The sequence below is a fragment of the Salminus brasiliensis genome, chromosome 4 (assembly GCF_030463535.1).
Source record: "Salminus brasiliensis chromosome 4, fSalBra1.hap2, whole genome shotgun sequence".
NCBI classification, from domain to species: domain Eukaryota; kingdom Metazoa; phylum Chordata; class Actinopteri; order Characiformes; family Bryconidae; genus Salminus; species Salminus brasiliensis.
Window position 1 is genome coordinate 48103358 of NC_132881.1, and position 25000 is coordinate 48128357.

General features: G+C 43.0%; 1 protein-coding gene across 1 annotated transcript in view; it reads left to right on the forward strand.

Moving 5' to 3' along the window:
* Positions 1–25000, forward strand: part of tenm3 (teneurin transmembrane protein 3) — an 890613-nt gene that overhangs the window by 863095 nt on the left and 2518 nt on the right. Inside the window, 8 exon segments of the mRNA XM_072677215.1 lie at positions 4508–4783; positions 5329–5927; positions 9526–9701; positions 10916–11151; positions 14083–14379; positions 17946–19557; positions 19651–19781; positions 21047–25000. The exon segment at positions 21047–25000 is cut by the window's right edge and continues 2518 nt beyond it. Coding sequence (XP_072533316.1) covers positions 4508–4783; positions 5329–5927; positions 9526–9701; positions 10916–11151; positions 14083–14379; positions 17946–19557; positions 19651–19781; positions 21047–21805 — 4086 coding nt within the window. The 3' untranslated portion in view covers positions 21806–25000.

Consider the following 25000-nt stretch of genomic DNA (forward strand, 5'->3'; position numbering starts at 1 on the left):
AGTATTACACCTAAAGGTCTTGTGGACCAAGATCCGAACCCAGGTTCACTGTTTACATTTGATCCAATTAGCCTTGGAACTTTGCATGATACACACTATATGTCCAAATGTTTGTGGACACCCCTTCTAATGAATGCTATTTTAAGTTGCACCCATTTCTGACACACACAGCCTGTCTAGTCCCTGTTTTGAGTACGGCCAATAGAATAGGACTCTCTGGAGCAGATAAACTAGATGAACCTATTGGCACCATGATGCCTAATAATACCAGGCGTGGGCTAGTAGAGGGGTATAAAGCCCCCCAGCATTGAGCTGTGGAGCAGTGGAAGAACTGTGTTCTCTGGAATAACGTGGTGGAGCTCCATCCAGTACTTTTGGGATGAGCTGGGGAGTTTGGGATCATCCTAACCTCACTAACGCTCTTGTCTGAGTGCAGTCAAATCCTCACAGCAATGCTCCTCCTCCAAAATCTAGTAGAAAGTCCCAATACTTTTGTCCATATAGTGCACCTAAGTCCCATTGTCATCATGGTGTGCAATGAAGCTTATGTCAGTTGTAAGGTGTGGGGGGGGGTACTCTTTAGACACACACACCCCTGGGCTTCAACTCAGCCGAGCTTACTGAGGTGTACACAAACGTACACACGCGTCCCCCATACGCCTCAGTGTTAGCGCAGCAGCCCCAGCAGTGCGTCATTAAGGACATATACAGCTGAGGGTATACACACTGCTGTCACACACACACACACACACACACACTTCACACGCTGAAGTTTCTGACTGTCTGTGTCCCACCATGCCCTGCTGCTGTTCCTTACTTAATCACATCCCACAAGGCCCAGCCCGGCGCTCCTGCAGGTGGGTCAGCCGCCGAGGGGCTTGGAAACACCATCCATAGGGATGCGTACACCATACGCACACACACACACACACACACACACAAAGAGTGACCTCAATAATCAAAATGTTTAATGAGCTCTCTTACGCGGTTTATTCTGACACACATGAGCGTGTGTGTGGTTTACAAGCTGTTTGAGCAGCCAGATATATATATATATATATATATATATATATATATATATATATATGTTATGTATAAAAATATTAAAATAAATGAAATGTCAATGTATATAAATAAATACATATATATAAAATATAAAAAATATACTAAATATATGTACATTTATAACAGCAACATTACAGGACAATAAAAAATAGAAAAGTGTATTTAGAGTGTATAAAGAGTATTTTTTTGTGACATATTAAACATTTAATTCATAATCATTCTGCACGTTTTTATTTATTTACTGAATTTAATGAATTCTGTAAAAACATGTTTAATGTGCATAAAAAGTAAAATAATATCTTAAGTATTACGTCTGTTCTGTAAATAAACAGTAGCTGTGTATTGACCTATAAAGAGCTGCGTCTCTATAGAGGATGTGTTTAACAGGGGTGCCCAAACTTGCATAAGACTGTACCTACAAAGGAAGAAAGTCTGGGATTTTTTTGACTTTCAGTTTAAACCTGGAAACAAAGTTTTCCCATTTAAAAAAATGTAACGGTAAATTTTCATGAAGTTTATGCAAAAGTTTGGGCACCCAGACTTATTATTCTTTATTGTGTTTTAAATAAAAACACAAAACGACAAAATTCTCACAGTATATTACTGTTTATTTACTGAATTAAATGTTATATCCTGGACAATAATAAACATAAAATAGAATATAAAATAAGTAGTTAAATATGTTGTGTGTTATTTGTTTCCAATCTGTTAAATTTATGAAATAAATGGATATAGTGTCTACATATATACATGTTTATATATACACGTGTGTTTATATAATGTGTAAAATAAAATGAATTAGAATCCTAATGCTAATTGAATCAATAATAATTAATTTGTTAATTATTATGACATTTTAATTAATTAAAACAAACTAATTACTGCTTAATAAGGTAGTTATAAGAAATCAATAAATTAGCTGCTGTTGGCTTAATAAACATCAATAAAAGCATTATAATATTCACCTAAAATAAAGCGTCAGTTTTATTTAGAAAGTTCATTGAATAAATAATTAATTATTAAATCATTTTAACCAACTCAGTTAAAGACAATGTGATCATCTACAGCAGAGCATCCAAATTAAATTCCAAAGAAGTGAGAAAGCTCTTCATAATAAAAGCCTTCCCACAGTTCCAGAAGATTCCATCCCTGCAGCCGTTCCCCCGGAGCTCGTCTAAAGTGCATGTACCCCCCACCCCCCCCCACCCCACCGCTGTTCCTCATCCTCCACCAGCCCAGCAGAGTCTGACCCCATGTTAACGGTCAAGCACTTTTAGCGCTGCGATGGCAGCCCAGGCGAAGTGGATCGGGCCTGTGGCTCATGCATAATGTAGCGGGCGGAGTCAGAGCCGGGCCGGGACGAGCACAGAAAGCTTTTATTCTGACTGCATTAGACTTTAATGCTCCTCAAAGATGCTTAACCCTCAGGCACCAACAGGGCAGGAGTTCAAAGTAGGGCAGGACCGAACAAGAGTGAGAAAGAGAGAGAGAGACAGAGAGAGAGAGAGAAAGAGAGAGAGAGAGAGAGAGAGAGAGAGAGAGAGAGAGAGAGAGAGAGAAAGACAGAGAGACAGAGAGAGAGAGAGAGAGAGAGAGAGAGAGAGAGAGAGAAGAGAGAGACTGAGAGAGAGAGAGAGAGAGAGAGAGAGAGAGAGAGAGAGGTTATACAACCTCTGACCTTAATTGTTAGTGAAAGAACATTTCAGCTTGACTCTCCTGACATCTGTGGTTTAGGTCTGATTTAACCACACAGATCAGCTCCTCCCAGCAACCCCATTCCTAAAGCCCTGCAGAGATCTGAAATTACTGATACTGAAAATCAGTTATCACTTACATTCACACTCCTCCAGTAGGAAGCTCTAATAGCATTAATATCCAGTATGAAGCTCTAATATCATTAATATCCAGTATGAAGCTCTAATATCATTAATATTCAGTATGAAGCTCTAATAACATTAATATTCAGTATGAAGCTCTAATAACATTAATATCCAGTATGAAGTTCTAATAACATTAATATCCAGTATGAAGCTCTAATAGCTTTAATATCCAGTATGAAGCTCTAATAACATTAATATCCAGTATGAAGTTCTAATAACATTAATATCCAGTATGAAGCTCTAATATCATTAATATTCAGTATGAAGCTCTAATAGCTTTAATATCCAGTATGAAGCTCTAATAACATTAATATCCAGTATGAAGCTCTAATAGCTTTAATATCCAGTATGAAGCTCTAATATCATTAATATTCAGTAGGAAGCTCTAATAGCATTAATATCCAGTATGAAGCTCTAATATCATTAATATTCAGTAGGAAGCTCTAATAGCATTAATATCCAGTATGAAGCTCTAATATCATTAATATTCAGTATGAAGTTCTAATAACATTAATATCCAGTATGAAGCTCTAATAGCATTAATATCCAGTATGAAGTTCTAATAGCATTAATATCCAGTATGAAGTTCTAATAACATTAATATCCAGTATGAAGCTCTAATAACATTAATATTCAGTATGAAGTTCTAATAACATTAATATCCAGTATGAAGTTCTAATAACATTAATATCCAGTATGAAGCTCTAATAACATTAATATCCAGTATGAATCTATGCTTATAGCATTCATTATAAATGTAAATTAATATTATTATTATTATTATTATTATTATTATTATTATTATTATGAAGGCTCGGGACTTTAAACAGCATCACTGAGAGTCTGTGTAAAACAGGCTTGTGTCCAGAACCGGTTTGTAAAGTTTGTTGTTGTTATTGTTTATGTTTATGTTTGTCCCAGTCAGGCGTGCGCTGCCGTCTGGCTTTGAGGAATTGTATCCTGTTGCGAAATAAATGAGCCTGTGACGGGCAAACGAAATAAAGCTCAGAGCTGCAATGTATTACAGCTCCAAAGTAAAGAATCCTTCTTCATCAGTGTCAGAACACAGCAACAGCTTCAGACAACGAGAGAGAGAGAGAGAGAGAGAGAGAGAGAGAGAGAGAAGAAAAGAGAGAGAGATAGAGAGAGAGAAGAAAAGAGAGAGAGAGAGAGAGAGAGAGAGAAGAAAAGAGAGAGAGAGAGAGAGAGCAAGAAGAAGGAAAGAAAAAGCGTGAGAAGAGCAAGAAAAAAAGGGCGAGAGAGCTAGAATGAATGAGGAGAGAGAGAGAGGGCAGAAAGAAAGACGTGGTAGGGGGTAGAGGCGTGAGGAATGGGCGAGAGAGCAGCTGAATCTCCAAGTGAAGTCAGAAACAGCTCGAGGTCAATGAAACAAACACTGCTCCCTGCTGCCCTCTACAGGCGCCGTTACACCGGCTTTCACTGCTGTTCTCTAAGGCGTCCAAACTTATGCATTTGTCTCTTCTGTTATGGTTTAGCTTTGTATCCAGGGCGACGAATCTGCCCCTTTTGAACATCAGGTTCCACTCCCTCTGTGCCCTCAGGTGCGTCTGGAGTGGCCGACTGACCTGGCCATCAACCCCATGGACAACTCCATCTACGTGCTGGACAATAACGTGGTTCTGCAGATCACGGAAAACCGGCAGGTTCGGATAGTAGCCGGACGGCCCATGCACTGCCAGGTCCCGGGCATCGAGTACAGTCTGGGCAAGCGTGCCATCCAGACCACACTAGAGGGCGCTACAGCCATTGCCTTGTCCTTCAGTGGAGTGCTGTACATCGCCGAGACAGACGAGAAGAAGATCAACCGCATCCGGCAGGTGAGAACAATCTCACGTACAGTGGTGTATAGCCTTCAGCAGGACAGGTGCTACAAAGGGTTCTTTGAGCGATGCCACGGAAGAACCACAGTGATGTGTATAGAACCTTCTAGAGGTGTAGAAATCCCTCAGCGGTGCAGTGGTGTAATGCACTGGCACTATGGCCACTATGGGGTTCGAGAATCAGAAGGCTGAGCCATGTCATTTTGCCATCTGCAGCCGGAGTCAGAGAGAGCACAATTGGCCGTGCTCTCTCCAGGTGGGTAGATGGCGCTCTTTTCACCTGAAGGAGCTTTTCAGACGTCCCATTCTAAACCCATAGGCATTAACATAGAGCTGGTCCCCCTTTACTCTAAGCTGCAGGACTAGGGGCTGGATTTTATACACCTGTGGTGGGAATGGGACTGAATGAAGGGCCTGAATTGAAAGATTAAGAAATGTCCCAATACTTTTGTCCATATAGTTTAACTTGATAATTTTATTTATTTCAACAAACAAACAAACAAACAGGTACTAACACTAACAATCCCCATCCTTACCCTCAGGTCAGCACCGATGGGGAAATTTCCCACCTAGCGGGGGCGCCGTCTGACTGTGACTGCAAGAACGACGCTAACTGCGACTGCTACCTGACGGGCGACGGCTATGCGAAAGACGCTCGTCTCAACGCCCCGTCCTCTCTCGTGGTTTCTCCAGACGGGACACTGTACGTGGCCGATTTGGGAAACATCCGGATCCGTGCTATATCCCGAAACCGGCCCCCGCAGGGCTCCTCCGGCCTGTATGAAGTCGCCTCTCCAGCTTCTCAGGAGCTGTACGTGTTCGACGCTAACGGGACGCACCAGTACACCATGAGCCTGGTGACCGGAGACTACAAGTACAACTTCAGCTACAGCAACGAGGACGACGTCACCGCGGTAACCGATAGCAACGGAAACACGCTGCGCGTCCGCCGCGACCCCAACCGCATGCCTGTGCGCATCGTCGCCCCCGACAACCAGGTGATCTGGCTGACCATCGGCACCAATGGTGGGCTGAAGACGCTGACGGCGCAGGGGCAGGAGCTGGTACTCTTCACGTATCACGGCAACAGCGGCCTCCTCGCCACCAAGAGCATCCAGATAGGCTGGACCACCTTCTATGAGTGAGTGCGGAGAACTTGTTGTACACACTTTGCATAAAACGTACACTATGTCATGATGCTAACTGGTGTACATAAGCTTCTATTACTTGTTAGCGACATTAGCCTTGAAAAAAAAAACAGACACCAAACCTGTCTTGGCTGAACAACTACATTAGGCTTAAGAGGAGGAAGTGTACATTTGAGTTTTTGCCAAACCTTCGCTTTAATAATTTACATGAATTCATTTACTATCGTCGTACAGAATGTGCAGACTGTTCAGCCTCTGGTGCTCCAGAGTCTTTGATGGTGAATTCATCAGCAGTGTGATTCATGAAGGCCATTATAAAGCTCAGAAAGTATGTGGACACATCTGACTTCTATTAAAGCTGTTGAAATAGTGGAGTGTAACACACATAGCGAGCACCGGCAGTAATCTGCTCACTGAAATAGAACAGGGTTCTCCAGAACTGCCATTTAATCACAGCAGAAGCACAGAAACACTGCCCTGCCAGCGAGAGGCAAGCGCGTGGAGCTGCCGTGAACATCTGAAGTGTGTTTGTCCTGTCTGATGTGAACATGGTGTGTGAGTGACCATCCTTCAACAGACAGTCGACCCAAGGCTCTAACATGACTCACGCTGTCCGCCTGTCCCCGTCCGCCGAAGACTTAGATTAGGCCTGCTGGTGACAGACACTGCCTTCTGGCTAGCTGGCTGTGTGTCTGCTTCATCAAACCTTTCTCCTTTTTAATGACCTCCTGCTTTCAGACCTTTCATTAAGGTCACAGAGAAACACTCAGAACGTCATTCTACAACCATCCAGAGTTAGAATCGCTGTTTCCGATAATGCAAAACAACCCGACTGCAGATAAAATGGATAAAATTAACATCCAGTATGAAGTTCTAATAACATTAATATCCAGTATGAAGTTCTAATAACATTAATATCCAGTATGAAGCTCTAATAACATTAATATCCAGTATGAAGTTCTAATAACATTAATATCCAGTATGAAGCTCTAATAACATTAATATCCAGTATGAAGCTCTAATAGCATGAATACCCAGTATGAAGCTCTAATATCATTAATATTCAGTATGAAGCTCTAATATCATTAATATCCAGTATGAAGCTGTAATATCATTAACATCCAGTATGAAGTTCTAATAACATTAATATCCAGTATGAAGCTCTAATAACATTAATATCCAGTATGAAGTTCTAATAACATTAATATCCAGTATGAAGTTCTAATAACATTAATATCCAGTATGAAGCTCTAATAACATTAATATCCAGTATGAAGCTCCAATAACATTAATATCCAGTATGAAGCTCTAATAACATTAATATCCAGTATGAAGCTCTAATAACATTAACATCCAGTATGAAGTTCTAATAACATTAACATCCAGTATGAAGTTCTAATAACATTAATATCCAGTATGAAGCTCTAATAACATTAATATCCAGTATGAAGTTCTAATAACATTAACATCCAGTATGAAGTTCTAATAACATTAATATCCAGTATGAAGCTCTAATAACATTAATATCCAGTATGAAGCTCTAATAACATTAATATTCATAAACAGAGACATGGCTGGAATCTGCACTTCTGATTCTTTTCCAGTTGTTTAATGTAAAAAACAATTAAAAAGGGCTATTAAACTCCACAGAAACCTCCACACACACACACACACACACACCAGTATCTCTACATCAACCTCACATCATCGTAAAAGAATTTGGCTATTTACAGTCTCTTAGCTTTTATGGCTGGCAATGAGGGTTTAACCTTTAAGTGTAGATCTCCATTCAGAATCCATTAAAACCTGAGCCCAAACCTGCAGGTCCGCGGCGCTGGGACGCGGCCGGCGGTGAAGACTGCTCCGAGTCTTTTTGCTATTATTTTTAGGAAGAAAAGCCAGACAGATCATTCAGCCTAATGCGCTCTCATGGCTAAAGTAAACAGAGTCTGACAGTAGACGGGTACGGAGTGTATTAGAGGCTCATGTTAAGCATACAGATGAATGAATCCCAAGGGCAGAATTAATGTGTGTATTTATATTCTCTCACTAACTTCATACTTAAATCCGAGCTCGGCTGCAGCTCCTCTGTTTGGCCTTGTTCGCTCATTTCAGACTGCAGTGAATGTCAGTGAATACTCTGATAAGTTCAATACACAAATGAATGCAAATCCGGTGGGAGTCCATTGACGTACGCCCACTGAAAGCCTCCAATCTGCTCTTCTATATAATAGTTATAACTATAATATAGTGTTAATAGAGTTATTCAAATATTAATATATTTTTATTAACATTATTAATATCTTTTTATGTTAAAATATAAAAAAACTGGTCTATTCATTTATCCATATTAACAGATAACTGCTCAATGTAGTTATAATATTTATGAATTAATGAACACACACAGCTTTTTATCTTTTTATTGGCAAATAATTTGTTGTATTAATAACAATAAAAACAGTAGTAACTGTAATGTAACATTCTAATAACATTAATATCCAGTATAAAGCTCTAATAACATGAATATCCAGTATGAAGCTCTAATATCATTATTATCCAGTATGAAGTTCTAATAACATTAATATCCAGTATGAAGTTCTAATAACATTCATCTCCAGTATGAAGTTCTAATAATGTTAATATCCAGTATGAAGTTTTAATAACATTAATATCCAGTATGAAGCTCTAATATCATTAATATCCAGTATGAAGTACTAATAACATTAATATCCAGTATGAAGTTCTAATAACATGAATATCCAGTATGAAGCTCTAATGACATTAATATCCAGTATGAAGCTCTAATGACATTAACATCCAGTATGAAGCTCCAATAGCATTAATATCCAGTATGAAGCTCTAATAATGTTAATATCCAGTATGAAGCTCTAATAGCATTAATATCCAGTATGAAGCTCTAATAACATTAATATCCAGTATGAAGTTCTAATAACATTAATATCCAGTATGAAGTTCTAATAGCATTAATATCCAGTATGAAGCTCTAATATCATTAATATCCAGTATGAAGTTCTAATAACATGAACATCCAGTATGAAGCTCTAATGACATTAATATCCAGTATGAAGCTCTAATGACATTAACATCCAGTATGAAGCTCCAATAGCATTAATATCCAGTATGAAGTTCTAATAACATTAATATCCAGTATGAAGCTCTAATAACATTAATATCCAGTATGAAGTTCTAATAACATTAATATCCACTATGAAGCTCTAATAACATTAATATCAAGTATGAAGTTCTAAAAGCATTAATATCCAGTATGAAGCTCTAATAGCATTAATATCCAGTATGAAGCTCTAATAACATTAATATCCAGTATGAAGCTCTAATAACATTAATATCCAGTATGAAGTTCTAATAACATGAATATCCAGTATGAAGCTCTAATAACATTAATATCCAGTATGAAGCTCTAATAGCATTAATATCCAGTATGAAGTTCTAATAACATTAATATCCAGTATGAAGCTCCAATAACATTAATATCCAGTATGAAGCTCTAATAACATTGTGCTTCAGTGGACACAGGTGTGACGGGGGTTGTTTGTTGTTTGTGTGTTACAGTTATGACAGTGAAGGAAGGCTGACCAACGTCACCTTCCCGACAGGAGTCATCACCAGTTTGATTGAAGAAATGGACAGAGCGCTGACTGTGGACATTGAAACCTCTGGACGGGACGATGATGTCAGCATCACCACTAACCTGTCCTCCATAGACTCCTTCTACACACTGGTACAAGGTAAGAAAGTGTGAGCGCCCCCTTGCGCTTCCTGTAGTGTATTACAGTCTGTCAGAATGAGCGTGTGGGTTATATGAACATCATAGAGCATTATAGAGCGCCCCCTACGCTTCCTGTAGTGTATTACAGTCTGTCAGAATGAGAGTGTGGATCATATGAACATTATAGAGCATTATAGAGCACCCCCTATGCTTCCTGTAGTGTATTACAGTCTGTCAGAATGAGCGTGTGGATCATATGAACATTATAGAGCATTATAGAGCGCCCCCTATGCTTCCTGTAGTGTATTACAGTCTGTCATAATGAGCGTGTGGATAATATGAACATTATAGAGCATTATAGAGCGCCCCCTACGCTTCCTGTAGTGTATTACAGTCTGTCAGAATGAGCGTGTGGATCATATGATCATTATAGAGCATTATAGAGCGCCCCCTACGCTTCCTGTAGTGTATTACAGTCTGTCAGAATGAGCGTGTGGATAATATGAACATTATAGAGCATTATAGAGCGCCCCCTACGCTTCCTGTAGTGTATTACAGTCTGTCAGAATGAGCGTGTGGATCATATGAACCTCGCTGAGCCTCGCTGAACCTCACTGCCTCTGCGCGCTAACCTGTGGCTCCACATCCGGAAAATCCACCGCTTTGCTAATCAAGCTATAACTCACCATAACTCAAATATTAAATCAATATTAATGTCCAAGCAGTCATTACTCATTCATTAGGCCTAAAACTGTCAGCTGGTAATTTATTCCTTTGCAGTAATTACGGCGCTGGAGAGAATAAGAATGAAGGGAGAGCTGTGTGCTGGAGGAAAATCCATTAGCATAGCGCATGAATGGAGTCACCGAGTTTAAGGACATTGGAGTAGGGTTTAGTAGATTTGTCGTATTTGTAAAGCAGCTTTTTCGGAAAGCTTTCCCCCGGCCCGTCTCTTTTTAAATTCAGCACGTATTCTTTGAGGAAACAACACAAACAGGACCACAGCTGTAGGTACATCACCTTTACCTTTGATGAGTCAGGCCACCTCACTCCCACCCACTGTCTGAACACTGAGACCACGTTCACGTGTCAGCAAGATATGCTACAATACTACAGCTGATGGTCAGACGTTAAGCACTGCAGCTGATGGTCAGACGTTAAGCACTACAGTTGAATTCTACACTGCTCTACACTGAATTAAACTGCAGAAACACATTCTGTCGCCCCCTACAGACCAGCTGAGGAACAGCTACCAGGTGGGCTACGATAACTCTCTGAGGGTCATCTACGCCAACGGAATGGACTCTCACTACCAGACGGAGCCTCATATACTGGCCGGAGCAGCTAACCCTACGGTAGCCCGGAGGAACATGAGCCTGCCTGGGGAGAACGGCCAGAACCTGGTGGAGTGGCGCTTCAGGAAGGAGCAGACCCGAGGAAAGGTCATAGTGTTCGGACGGAAGCTGAGGGTGAGCAAACTGAAGTCTAATTAAATTAGAAATGAATAATAATAGTTCATAATTTTGTTAATAACTTTGGCACTGTTTATTATTTTTTTTAGAAATGTTTAGTTGTACAAATATTAAAAATTAAATATATAATTTTTAAAATGTATTATTTTATTGTTTTATATTTACAAAAATAATATTATAGAAAGCAAAACATAGGCTAAATCTAATTAATTAAAATTATTTAGTGATTTTACCTGGAGAAATTGTCAGTAACAACAGAGCTAGTAAATGCATATGCTTGTCCAAAGCTTCCTGTTTGAGTTATTAACCATTTGTTCAGTGAAACACTAAAATGAATAATTACTTTGAATATAGAAAATATTATATAATAATAATTATAATAACTCTTATTAGTAACAATGTAGAGATTTTATATCCAGGCACAGAAATTAAACTGTAATAATAACCTTGAAATAGTCTTTAATAAATGTGAATACCTGTTCAGTTACTGTCCACAGCTGATCGTTACCCTAAAACATTATTAATGAGGTTTAGGTCATTAAAAAAATAAATATAAAAAAATATAAAAACAGAACTAATGTTATGTCCCTAAAAAGACGAGTAATAATGGAAATGAAAACATTTACTATTTACTTTTACATTTGTAACAAATCAGTCATTAAGAAATCTATAATATTTAATATATAATATAGTGCTTATTTATTAGGGGCTTCAAATGTTAGCAAACTCTGTCAGCAGATTATTAATTAAACTGAGCAAATATGAACCTTTTTGTAGATTTAGACCTTTTTCTGCTCAGGTCCTGGTTGGGAAATGTCCTCATTATCAGCAGCAGACCTTCCCTTGTCTTAGCACAGTCTGTCAGCAAAGCCTTTTTCTTAATATTCTGGTGCAACTTTTTCGAACCAAGTTTTATAAACGAGTGTGAACGAGAACGAGATACAGGCTAAATAATGCTGGGTGTGGGGGGGGAAGGTCGTTCCTCACAATAAGGGCCATGCAGGAAAATTCCAGAAATTTCATAGCAATAAAATAAAAATGATAATAAGTTTTTTAATTATTATATTTATTATATAATAATAATTATTATAATAAAAGTTTATATGGGATAATCTTTTTTTTCCCTCAACAATCCTAACACAAATTGCTTACCACGTACCCAGCACCTCGGTTCAGGTCGCTGTTTTTGCTGCATAGCTGGAAAGAATTACCCAGCAATTTCCATTTCTCTCTTACTTTGCTGGCAGAATAACAGCAGTAATATGACAAACGCTCTTCTTTATATGGCGAGACACATTTCCTCTGTTCGGGGAAGCAGAATTGCTTCTCCAAAAGAAGTTCAGGAAGCCTTTGAAGTTTGGTATCAACCTGTATGAGGAAAGTAAGGAAGCAGGCTTCATTCTGCATTAGCTGTGATTCCTCTGTTGTTATGCAGATGCACCCAGAGCAGACGGGACACCTAACTAGCTGTGTCTTAGGAGAAATCCGTTCTCATCTATCAGGCGCTCGAAAGCATCCACCAGCCATGCATTCCAGCTCCCACCTCTGCACATCTTCTCATTAAATGGGAACGTGTGGAAAGAAGCTGGTGTCATTATTTAGCTGTGAGTAGCAGGTAGTCTCGCAGCATCAATAAAGCGTCTCAGTATCCTGCGGAAGGTATAAATAGTGGCCAAGGTCAACATCTGATCTTACTGCTTTCCAAAACTCCCGTCATCGGGCAGCAGATCACGCAGAGCTCCGTTCCAAATGTTCGAGGGTAATTAAGGAGAGGGATCCGAGGAGGCGCTGGAACTTTCGGGCAGGTCCAACTTCTGAAATGTGTGATTTGATGGGTGTCCTTACATTTCTACAGCAGATCATCACCCTGTGTGATCCCTGTAATCTCAGTGATCAGTATACAATCTATCATCCCTCTGATTTGCAGGAATAATAATAATGCATTAATTCATATAGCACCTTTGGACCTATTCGTCCAAATATTTCTGGACACCCCTTCTAATGAATGCATTCAGCTACTTTAAGTTGCACCCATTGCTGACACAGATTTGTATAAAGGAGTATAAAGCCCCCCAGCATTGAGGAGCTGGGAGCAGTGGAAGAACTGTGTTCTCTGGAATGATGGTGGTGGTGGAGCTCCATCCAGTACTTTTGAATGGGATAAGTTGGGGAGTTGGGGATGATGGAGGTGGGGTGGTGGTGACCATCATCTAACATCCTGACCTCACTAATAACACTCTAGTCACTGAATGCAACTAAATTCTCACAGCAATGTTCCAAGTAAAGTCTAGTAGAAAGTCTTCTTCTCTGGACAGTGGAGAGACAGCAAATGCAGGATCAGCTCTTTTGATTTCGATCAGCTTTAATTTCAGAAGAAGCAATGAATGAGCAGGTGTCCCAATACTTTTGTCCATATAGTGTACTTCATATTAATGGTACTCTTTTATAGACTTAGAACTCATTTTAGATGTACATCAAACAAAAATGTGTCTTTAAAGCTATGGTGGTTTCATAACAACACAAAAAACAGCCATAACATTAAAACCAGGTGAAGTGAAGGACACTGATGATCTGGGTCCAGTGGCTCCTGTATGTCCAGGGGTGGAGCTACATATAAGGCAGTGAGTGAAGAACAGTCAGGTCTTGAAGGTGATGAAGGTGATGAAGGTGTTGAGGCAGAAAAAATGGACAAGCGTAAGAATCTGAGACACTTTGACAAGAACCAGACTGTGATGTTCTAGATAATGACTGGGTCAGAACATCTCCAGAACATCAGGCAGGTCTTGTGGGGTGTTCCTACCTACCAAAAGGACAACCGATGAACTAGCAACAGGGTCATGGGTGCCCAAAGATCATTGATGCTACCTGATGTATATGGAACATCACTGACGTCCTGTGCTGTTTTTTTGCTTGTCTTCTTCCAAAAAGGTCAACGGACGAAACCTGCTCTCGGTGGACTATGACCGAACGCTGCGGACGGAGAAGGTCTACGATGACCATCGCAAATTCCTGCTGAAGATCGTGTACGACGCGGCCGGTCACCCCACGCTTTGGGTCCCCAGCAGCAAGCTGATGTCCGTCAACCTGACCTACTCCAGCAGCGGTCAGGTGACCAGCATCCAGAGAGGGCCGACGGTGGAGAGAGTGGAATACGACAGCCAGGGACGCATCATCTCCAGGACGTTCGCAGATGGAAAAGTGTGGAGCTACACTTACCTGGACAAGGTGAGGGGGTCAGATCACAAACGCTGCTGCTAGGTATAGACTGGGGGTCAGGGTGAGGTACAACCTCCGAAGCGCTTGGTAATTATTTTGGGCAACATCAGCTCCAAGACCAAGTCTCATTAGCTAGAACCAACACTGAATCTGGGCTGTGAAAGTACGGGACTACTGGTCCTTATATTTACTGGTGTCCAAATATTTGTGGACACCCCTTCTAATGACTGTGTTCAGCTACTTTAAGTTGCACTCACTGCTAAAACAGATCCACACAGCTTGTCTAGTTCCTGTGGAGAAAAAGTACTGCCAGTAGAATAGGACTCTCATGGGCTAGAGGGGTATAAAGCCCCCCAGCATTGAGCTGTGGAGCAGCTCTGGAATGATGGTGGTGGAGCTCCATCCAGTACTTTTAGAGTGGTGATCATCTTTGAACATCCTGACCTCACTAACACTCTTGTTAGTTCTGGTTGAATGCAATCAAACCCTCACAGCAATGCTCATCCTCCAAAATCTAGTAAAACATCTTCTTCTCTGGACAGTAGAGACAGTTACTCCAACAAAAGCAGGATCAGCTCTTTTAATACCCTTGATTTCAGAAGAAGCAATGAACAAGCAGGTGTCCCAATACTTTTGTCCAAACATTGTATATATATTTTAGCTTCATAGCTTGAACCTGTTGTGCTCAGGCCGGGTCGGATCAGGGCGGGGTGGGGCGCAGGGCGCAGGCAGTCATTTGTAGTCAGCAGAGCTCATCTTAGCTTTTGACTTAAGCTCTAGGTGACCACTGTGCTCAGGACCATGCTGGAGATTCAGTAGAGGCGGAGACTTTTCAATGGGCCTCGGCGGAGTCCGATATTATTGTGTGAGCGTTAAAACAACACTTCTGCCCTCCCGAAAAAGAAGAGAAAACATGTATAGAGAATACATTTTACAGGACAAAGGCCTGGAAGGCCTAGAAGTGTGAATTTTCCTTTGAATTATTGAAGGTTTGTGGATGTTGTGTTTGCTGAGGAGAGCAGAGAGGAGAAATAAAAGGCAGTGTGTGTGTTTGAGATAGCTTAGTGGAGTGCAGTAAAGACTTATGGACCCAGAAATGAAGCCCAGGGGAAGAGCCGGGGTTTGAACTCGGCGCGGCCGGAGGAAGAGAGCCAGGGCGCTAAGTTTGGGAAAAGTTGGAGGGAGCTCAAACTTTCATCCCTGATGCTGTGACAAATATGAAGAAGGCTGCAGATATTGCTGGCCTGTATATGACCGCTGACTTACTGCATCGCATGCATGTCCATTTTACTTGATCTTTGGACTCTCCAGTTTAAACATCTGGACGTTTGATCTTCATGTGGTCAGCACTGAGAGATGCAGGTAATATAATCAAAGTCACACCTGCAGAAACATCTGTAATCATTCATAAATCATTTATAAAATGGAATTAATAGAAACTTAATTTTCCTGTGATTAGAAAGTTAAACCCCCCTCCCCAAACACTTACTACTCCTTCAGAAGTGTAGAATCAGACTCTAATTTAAACCTCAGACGTTTAGTCTGGTCTGCTCTGGATTGATGGTTGAAGTGAGGGGTGAAGAAGATCACCATCATGGTCAGATCCAGAGAGCTCTCAGCTCTGAGGCCTTCAGAAAGAAGGGTGGAGATGTTGTAGAGGAGTCTGTAGCTGGAAGGGGTTTAAACAGATCTCAGAACAGTTAGAGATCAGCCGCTGTTCCACTGACCACTAAATCATCTACAAGAGGAACAGCTGACCAACATGACCAGATCAGACCATCCTAGCAAGATCAGCCCAAGAGCAGAACCTCAAGCTGAGTCATGAAGAATCCAACAGTCCAGAAAGACACAGCTAAAAGAATTCTGCACGGAGGAGTGGGACAGTTAGTCTAAATACACTAAATGGACAAAAGTATTGGAACACCTGCTCAAGTTAAGGGGATTAAAAAGAGTCAATCCTGCTTTTGTTGGAGTAACTGTAAACTCTACTCTCCAGAGAAGAAGGTTTTCTTCTAGATTTTGGAGGAGAATAGCTGTGAGGATTTGATTGCATTCAGTGACAAGACCGTTGTTAGTGAGGTCAGGATGTTGGATGATGATCCCACCACCCCACCTCATTCCAAAAGTACTGGATGGAGCTCCACCACCATCATCATCATTCCAGAGAACACAGTTCTACCACTGCTCCACAGCTCCTCAATGCTGGGAGGCTTTATACCCCTCTAGCCCACGCCTGGCTTTATTAGGCAGCATGGAGCCAATAGGGTCATCTAGTTTCTAATCTGCTCCAGAGAGTTTTGCATGTGAGTGTCCCTAATTATTTAACCAACCAAGGTCAGACCAACTTCAGTAGGCCTAATTGAGAAAATTAGGCCAATCAAAAATGACCTAGGCAGCAGTCCCACACACACACACAACCCCAGTCAGGAGATAAAGCATCCCTTCCCCACATACAGCCAGCGCCCAGGTGGGATTCCTGCGAGACAGCTCCGAGACACGTTTGAGATGAAAAGTTTTGGAGACAAGTCTAACAGAGGCGCTGTGTACATGAGCTCACGCATAGATTAAATATGCATGGCTTGCCTGCCTCTCCATCGCCTGCCACACGAGCAGGTAGCATGTCCAGAGAGGGAGATATCAACGTAGGGAACATATGCCACCCACAGTGCCTGGGGAGTCTGAGTAATGTCTGTCCAAGTACGGATGACAAGGCGAAGGCTCTTCACAGAGACGCCTCAGAGACTAGCCTTCTCCGCCTCCGCGCCGTTCCCAGCGGGCGTCAGCTCTTGCCTTTTTCACCAGGCAAGAAAGAGAAGAAAGAAGCAGAGGAATGGAAGGAGGAGATGATATATAAATATAAAAAGAGGGAGAAGATGAATGATGTAGCAGGTTTCTCAGCAGCTTTTGTGTGGCACAGCTTCAGATGGTGAGCTAGCAGGGCACCGGGCCTGTTTGTAGTCATGCCCTACAGCTAGACTCACTTATTTATCAACCGGGTTTATGCTGTCCGTCAAAATCCCCGGAACAGCCTCGGAATAAACATGAGACCTCTCTCAATCACTGAGCGTAGCCGACTTGCTGAGTAGGTGTTTTTTTCCCCCACTATAGCATTGCATACATTAGGCGTGCACTGAAGATTATGGTAGCAGTAGCTAAGAAACAGACAGTAGTGGCTGTTTTTTATTTATTTATTTATTTATTTGGGGGCTTATTTATCAATCGCTGCAGCACTGGGTTCACCCCATCGCTACGGGATGTTGAGAGCATTATTACCTACTGGTTCGCTAAGTGATCGCGACATTCACCGAAGCTTACCTTATGAGATAAATACAGGCGCTTCACGAGGCGAAAGGCCGGTAATTTCTGAACGCTTTAGAATTACGCATCCGAGCATATTAAACAGCCCTGCATTTAGAAAACTGGAGGTCGAGGAGAACTCAAGCGGTGCAGAAAGGGAATGTTAATACCTGCTTTTGAACCTCATTTGCATTTTAAAAACTCATTAGGAGTAATTAACTGTTACTAACCCCTCTTTTCAAAACCCTGTCCCGCCATCCCTTTCTCCTGGTTTCCAGTCCATGGTGCTCCTGCTCCACAGCCAGCGGCAGTACATCTTCGACTACGACTTGCAAGACCGCCTGTCCGCCATCACCATGCCTAGCGTGGCGCGCCACACCATGGAGACCATCCGATCCATTGGCTACTACAGAAACATCTACCATCCGCCCGAGAGCAACGCCTCGGTCACTGTGGACTACAGTGAGGACGGGCAACTTCTCCGGGTGGCGCACTTGGGCACCGGCCGCCGCGTCCTCTACAAGTACCGAAGGCAGAACAAGTTGTCGGAAATCCTCTACGACAGCACTCGTGTCAGCTTCACTTACGACGAGACGGCTGGCGTCCTGAAGACGGTCAACTTGCAGAGCGAGGGCTTCATCTGCTCCATTCGCTACCGGCAAATCGGCCCCCTAGTGGACAGACAAATATTCCGCTTCAGCGAGGACGGCATGGTCAACGCCCGCTTCGACTACTCCTACGACAACAGTTTCCGAGTCACCAGCATGCAAGGGGTCATCAACGAGACCCCGCTTCCCATCGACCTGTACCAGTTTGATGACATCTCAGGCAAGGTGGAGCAGTTCGGCAAGTTCGGGGTCATCTACTACGACATCAATCAGATCATCTCCACGGCGGTTATGACCTACACCAAGCACTTTGACGTCCATGGTCGCATCAAGGAGATCCAGTACGAGATCTTCCGCTCCCTCATGTACTGGATCACCATTCAGTACGACAACATGGGTCGCGTCACAAAGCGAGAGATCAAGATTGGGCCTTTCGCCAACACGACCAAATACGGCTACGAGTACGACGTGGATGGCCAGCTGCAGACCGTCTATCTGAACGAGAAGATGATGTGGCGCTACAGCTACGACCTGAATGGCAACCTGCATTTGCTGAACCCTGGCAACAGTGCCCGACTCACTCCTCTGCGTTACGACCTGCGGGACCGCATCACTCGGCTTGGAGATGTCCAGTACCGAATGGATGAGGACGGCTTCTTGCGGCAGCGCGGCGCTGAGATCTTCGAGTACAATTCCAAAGGGCTGTTGGTACGAGTCCACAGCAAGGCCAGTGGCTGGACCATCCAGTACCGCTACGACGGGTTGGGTAGACGCCTGGCCTCCAGGAACAGCCTGGGCCAACACCTTCAGTTCTTCTACGCTGATCTGAACTACCCCACCCGCATCACCCACGTCTACAACCATTCCAGCTCTGAGATCACCTCGCTCTACTATGATCTGCAGGGTCACCTGTTTGCCATGGAAATCAGTAGCGGCGAGGAGTTCTACATCGCCTGTGACAACACTGGAACGCCGCTGGCCGTCTTTAGCAGCAACGGGCTGCTCCTCAAGCAGGTCCAGTACACCGCCTACGGGGAGATCTACTTCGACTCCAATCCTGATTTTCAGCTGGTGATCGGCTTCCATGGAGGGCTGTATGACCCACTGACGAGGTTACTGCACTTCGGAGAAAGAGATTACGACATCCCGGCTGGCCGCTGGACCACACCAGACATTAGCACCTGGACCAGGGTGGGGAAAGACCCCGCTCCCTTCAACCTCTACATGTTCCGCAATAATAACCCCGTCAGCAAGGTGCACGATGTCAAAGAGTACGTCACAGGTAAGGACAGAAATGAGCGATTGTGCTTTGTGCAGGTATAGTGAGTAGACACTCGGTCAGAACTTGATCTAACTGCCACATTTCCATCCTCAGACGTCAACATCTGGCTGGTAACCTTTGGGTTCCACCTTCACAACGCCATCCCAGGCTTTCCCATTCCTAAATTTGACCTGACGCAGCCCTCCCTGGAGATGAGGAAGAGCCAGCTGTGGGATGACCTTCCGGTACGTGTAACCTGGCATTAGCCATTTAGCATTTCCCACTAATTTAACAAGTCAAGTCAGATTTATTTGTAGAGATTTTTACAACTGTTGTCGTCACAAAGCAGCTTTACATAATTAGTACTTAATAAAAGACAGAGACAAAAAACAAATAACGTAAGAAGACATGAAGGATCAAAGTCTCCCAGTGAGCCCCAACAGCAACAGTGGCAAGGAGAACTTCTCCAGAGCTGGAGGAACAAACCTTGGGAGAAACCAAGACTCCCAAGGGGGACCGGACCCGTCCTCCTCTGATCAGATCTATTAATAAATTATTGATAAAAATGACCAAACCAGATACAGCTGATAGTTAATAGTGGTGATAATAATAGTGCAGATAGTTAAGAGTCCATTTAGGTTTTAACATGGTCATTAAACACGTAGCTGGTCTGGTATGGGTGGGTGGTGGTCCTGATGGTCGGACTGGTAGGTGGCAAGAGAGAGAGTTAGTTCTGAGAGGATTTTATGGAGGGCAGAGAATGTTGAGCAGTAACACCCTTGATTTTTTGAGCTGATCAGCTGACCAGTGATGTGTTGGAGCGGAGGCAACACTGTGGGGTTCTAGCCCCCGAATCGACACCCCAGCTTTATCCGATTCATGCATCCTCTTGCCTGCAAAGCTTTGTGTCCAGAAAGTGTTACTGTGTGTGTTTTTTAATGCCTTATTTATCCAGGAGAGTCCCACTAAGATTAAATATCTGCTTTGCAAGCCCTGCTGGACCTGTTAAAGACATAAACAAAACCGCGGGTGCTTCACGGTCCATCAGCATGGACAGAGACAATTATCTCAAGCTGAATCATTCTCACTTTTCTTGAAATAAGGTCGCCATCCATAAGCATTTGATGTGCAAATGAGTCCTTTTTTAGAGCTAATTACGCTAGCGCAACGGCTGCGTCTCCCTGTGGAATTAACCAGCTAGGTCGAAGACGGGACTTCCAACAGCCTATTTGTAAATAAGCATTCCTTTTTTTCAGTACCTTTTGTTGTTGTTTGCTTTTGTTTTGTTGGAGAAATTCAGCATCGTGTGATCACTCACACTTCCCTGTGATCTTTCTCTCTTGTTATAAATGCATGATCAAAAATGGCCTTGCCTGAGTCACACTTTGGGCTTTCAAATAATTCACTTCAAAAGAAGGACATCAGTGTCGAGGGGAATAATGGCAGAACATCCTTAGCCACTCTTTGCCATCTTCTTCTGTTAAAGTTTCTTCTCCTTGTCTCCTCGCAGTCCATCTCGGGCGTCCAGCAGGAGGTGACCCGCCAGTCCAAGGCCTTCCTGTCCTTCGAGAGGATGCCGGAGATCCAGCTTAGCCGGCGCCGCTCCACGCGGGACAAGCCCTGGTTGTGGTTTGCCACGGTCAAGTCCTTGATCGGCAAGGGTGTGATGCTCGCCATCACCAGCAAGGGCCAGGTGGCCACCAACGCTCTGAACATTGCGAACGAGGACTGCATCAAGGTGGCGGCGGTTCTTAACAACGCCTTCTACCTGGAAGACCTCCACTTCACCATCGAGGGGCGCGACACGCACTACTTCATCAAGACGAGCCTGCCTGAGAGCGACCTGGGGGCGCTGCGGCTGACCAGCGGCCGCAAGAGCCTGGAGAACGGCGTCAACGTGACGGTGTCGCAGTCCACCACGGTGGTCAACGGCCGCACCAGGCGCTTCGCAGACGTGGAGCTGCAGTACGGCTCGCTGGCGCTCCACGTGCGCTACGGGATGACGCTAGACGAAGAAAAGGCGCGCGTTCTGGAGCAGGCCAGGCAGAGGGCGCTGGCCAGCGCTTGGGCACGGGAACAGCAGAGGGTGCGGGACGGGGAGGAAGGCGTTCGGCTCTGGACTGAAGGGGAAAAGCGGCAGCTCCTGAGCTCTGGGAAAGTCCTGGGCTACGACGGTTACTACGTACTCTCCGTGGAGCAATACCCAGAGCTGGCCGACAGCGCTAACAACATCCAGTTCCTGAGGCAGAGCGAGATCGGGAAAAGGTAACAGACTGCACCGTCCCAGCGGCCTCCAAAAAACACACTACTGCCCCATTCTGTACCCCCTCTAAATATATTTGCTGAAAGCCCCCCACCACACCCCAACCCGCAAACTTAGGGCTGGGGTAGGGCTGGGGAAACTGTGCCTAGCTGCCTGTCTCAGTTACCATGTAGGAAAAAAAAGAAAAGGACTCCCTGGGGCGACTCCCTTACTTTGTCACAGTCCACACTAGACACCCCCCCTAATCGACACTAATCGTTTTCTCCACGCTGCAGCGGCAGATGGACGAACGAACTTTTCCCGACAGAGCTCTTGAGACTCTTGAGTTGGGAAAGATTTGAAAGTGAAACTCTTAATTATGGATCTTTTTTTTGTGCTTTTTTTGTATGAAAAACCTTAAAGGTGATATGCTTAATGGATTACAAAAAAAAAAAAAAAAAAAAAACATGGGATAAAAGGAGGAAAAATGTGTTTACATGCGCAAAACCACTGCACTCGGCTGGACTGACGCGTACAGGTCTGAGAGCTGCCACCGTGGTCCAGGCTGAGCTTCGTTAACTCCTGGAAAGCTCTTCTATCTCGCTATCAGTAAACCGTTTTTTTTGTGGACTGTTTTGGACAGAGATGTACAGCCGTGAGTGAACTGACCATGACCTTTCTTTCCTGCTTCGCTTTCTTAAAGGACACTGTTACGATTCAAGTATTCAAGTCAAGTCTGAGTGTTCAATGTCATTACTGGACCGGCTCAAGCGGTGGCGGACGTAGAGTAGAGAGCAAAACAGACGAAATTAAACATATATATCATATCTGACCAGTCTTTTGACAAGAGATGTGAGAGTATCTTTACGGATTGTTTTTTTTTGTTTGTTTGTTTGTTTGTTTGTTTTGGTTTGGTTTTGGGTTTTGTTTTGTTTTTTAAACTTAAAAAAAAAAATTACACTTATCCGTACATCAATATTAGTCTCAGAGAAAGTAATTTATGTACAGTGTTTATACATAAAAAATAAAATCCTAAAAATATTGAGACTTTTTTTTCCTGTCTTGTCATGCATTACTGTTTACACTTCATGAATTTTAATATTTGATCTTATCAGAATTTATGGTAATGCTAATCGAAATAAAATCAGCTGTACTGTCTCATTAACCTGCATTGAAATATGTTTTGTTTGTTTTTTGGGGTTTTTTTTGGCCGGTTTTGCACTGTTTTGTTTTATTATTATTATTATTATTATTATTTTTGTTTGTTTGTTTGTTTGTTTTTTGTTTTTCTCTCAGCCACGACTGTTGGTTGGTTTCAGCTTGGCTGCCTTTCCTTTGTAACCTACAATGCATTTGAGGTGGTGGCTCTCCGGGTCACCAACATGGGCTTTAAGGCATTAAGGATGTTATATATTATGTTATGCTCTGAACCCGGTAACGGTCACTGCGCATTATTGTGGGTTGCCAAGTATAACATTTCCAAACATCCAAAGATTCTGGAAATTGACGTCCCAAAGCCAACTGAACACCAAACTGAACCATTAAACTGAGCAGTGTGCATCGAATCCCCAAACTGGAGAGGAAACGAGGAACACCTGACTTATCTGGCAACCCGTGTGTGTTCATCAGAGAGAATTAGCGAGCGTTAGCCACAATGTAAACCCTGCGCGTGCGTTTCCTGCGTGGGGAAATGCCTATAGATGGACTGCCACACAGCCAACTTCAGAACGGTCCCTATTTCTGTACAGGCCTTTTAGGATGTGAGCACATGCTAAGCGAAATGTTCGGTTGCCCGTTCTTGTTTTCTCATGTCTGTTTGTTGCTTTTCTGTATAATGGTTTTACTCTATTTTTCTAAGCGTGTGTGATCAGAGCGGGTGTTACAGAGTCTGGTTTTGCTTCTGGAACTGTGTGCCGCGTGAGACGTCGTGTGTGTCGTCACAGTCGTTGCTGTGTGCGGTGGGTCAGACGCTGAGCGTCTGGCCAGTGTAAGAGTGACAGAGTGACCCTCTACCCCATATGGCCTACACTTTTGCATATAATGGTGTTAAAAAGGGCTCTATGGAGCGAGGCCTGAGAAGAACCACTGGGGATGTGGACCTACTATATTTAACAGCAGAGAACACATCACCAAAGTACATGCATTATATGGACAAAAGTATTGGGACACACCTCTTAGTCATTGAATTCAGGTCTGTTGCCACCACAGGTGTATAAAATCAACCCTCTAGTCCTGCAGTCGGCCTTTCTTCCACACATCAGTGAAAGAACGGGAGGTTCTGAAGAGCTCACTGAACTCCAGCGTGGTTCTGTATGTAATAGGAGACACCGCTGCACCAACTACAACAAGTCAGCTGGTGAAATTTCCTCCCTCCTAGATCTTCCTCCATCAGCTGTGAGTGGTGTTATTATTGAACAGTGGAAGAGTTTAGGAGGAACAGCTCACAGAGAGCAGCTCAGCCACCGAGTGTCTGTCAGACCACGTAAAGTTACAGAGCGGGGTCAGGGCCGAGTGCTGAGCTCAGAGCAGAGTGCAGAAGCCTACAACTGACTCCATAGAACGGAATGTCAGAAAGGCAACATGGAGGTGTCCAAGTACTTTTGTCCATATAGTGAGAAAGGAAGTATACAGAAGGTTTGGACAACACCAGGGTTAATCTGAGCTTTTTGAAGATTTTAAACATTAAAAGGTTGGAAATGCCACTTTACTTAAAAGCTACTGCTTGCCATTGACCAAACCATTGACCAGAAACGGATCATAGCAGATGTCAGATTAGGTCCATTTCTAATAAAATTGTTGTACTGAAGATTATCGGTTACTAAGTTGTGTTACCATTAGGCTACTGGTTATTGTTGTGATAGTTGTTACTAATGGTAACATCAGTTTTACACATTAATGCCAACAAATGACCAAAAAAAACGTCTCATGCAAAGACCTTGCATCTCCATTTTTGCCGTTTTTCACTTTTCTCCATAATGTGAATCTGGCAGCTGTTCTTTATCCTGAATGAGAATTATATAATGAACGGACCAATAGAAATGCTTAACAATTACTTGAACTGAAATCGTTTTCCATTGACTTCCATTGAAAGCGAAGAAGGTTTTTTCCTTCTCCTGTAAAGTTGTTATTTTGAAAATACAAAGTTTGGTTCATAGCACTGGTCAAAGTTACGCAGCAAAATTCAAGTAAAACGTCTCTGAAATGTTCCTTATGAAACCAAAA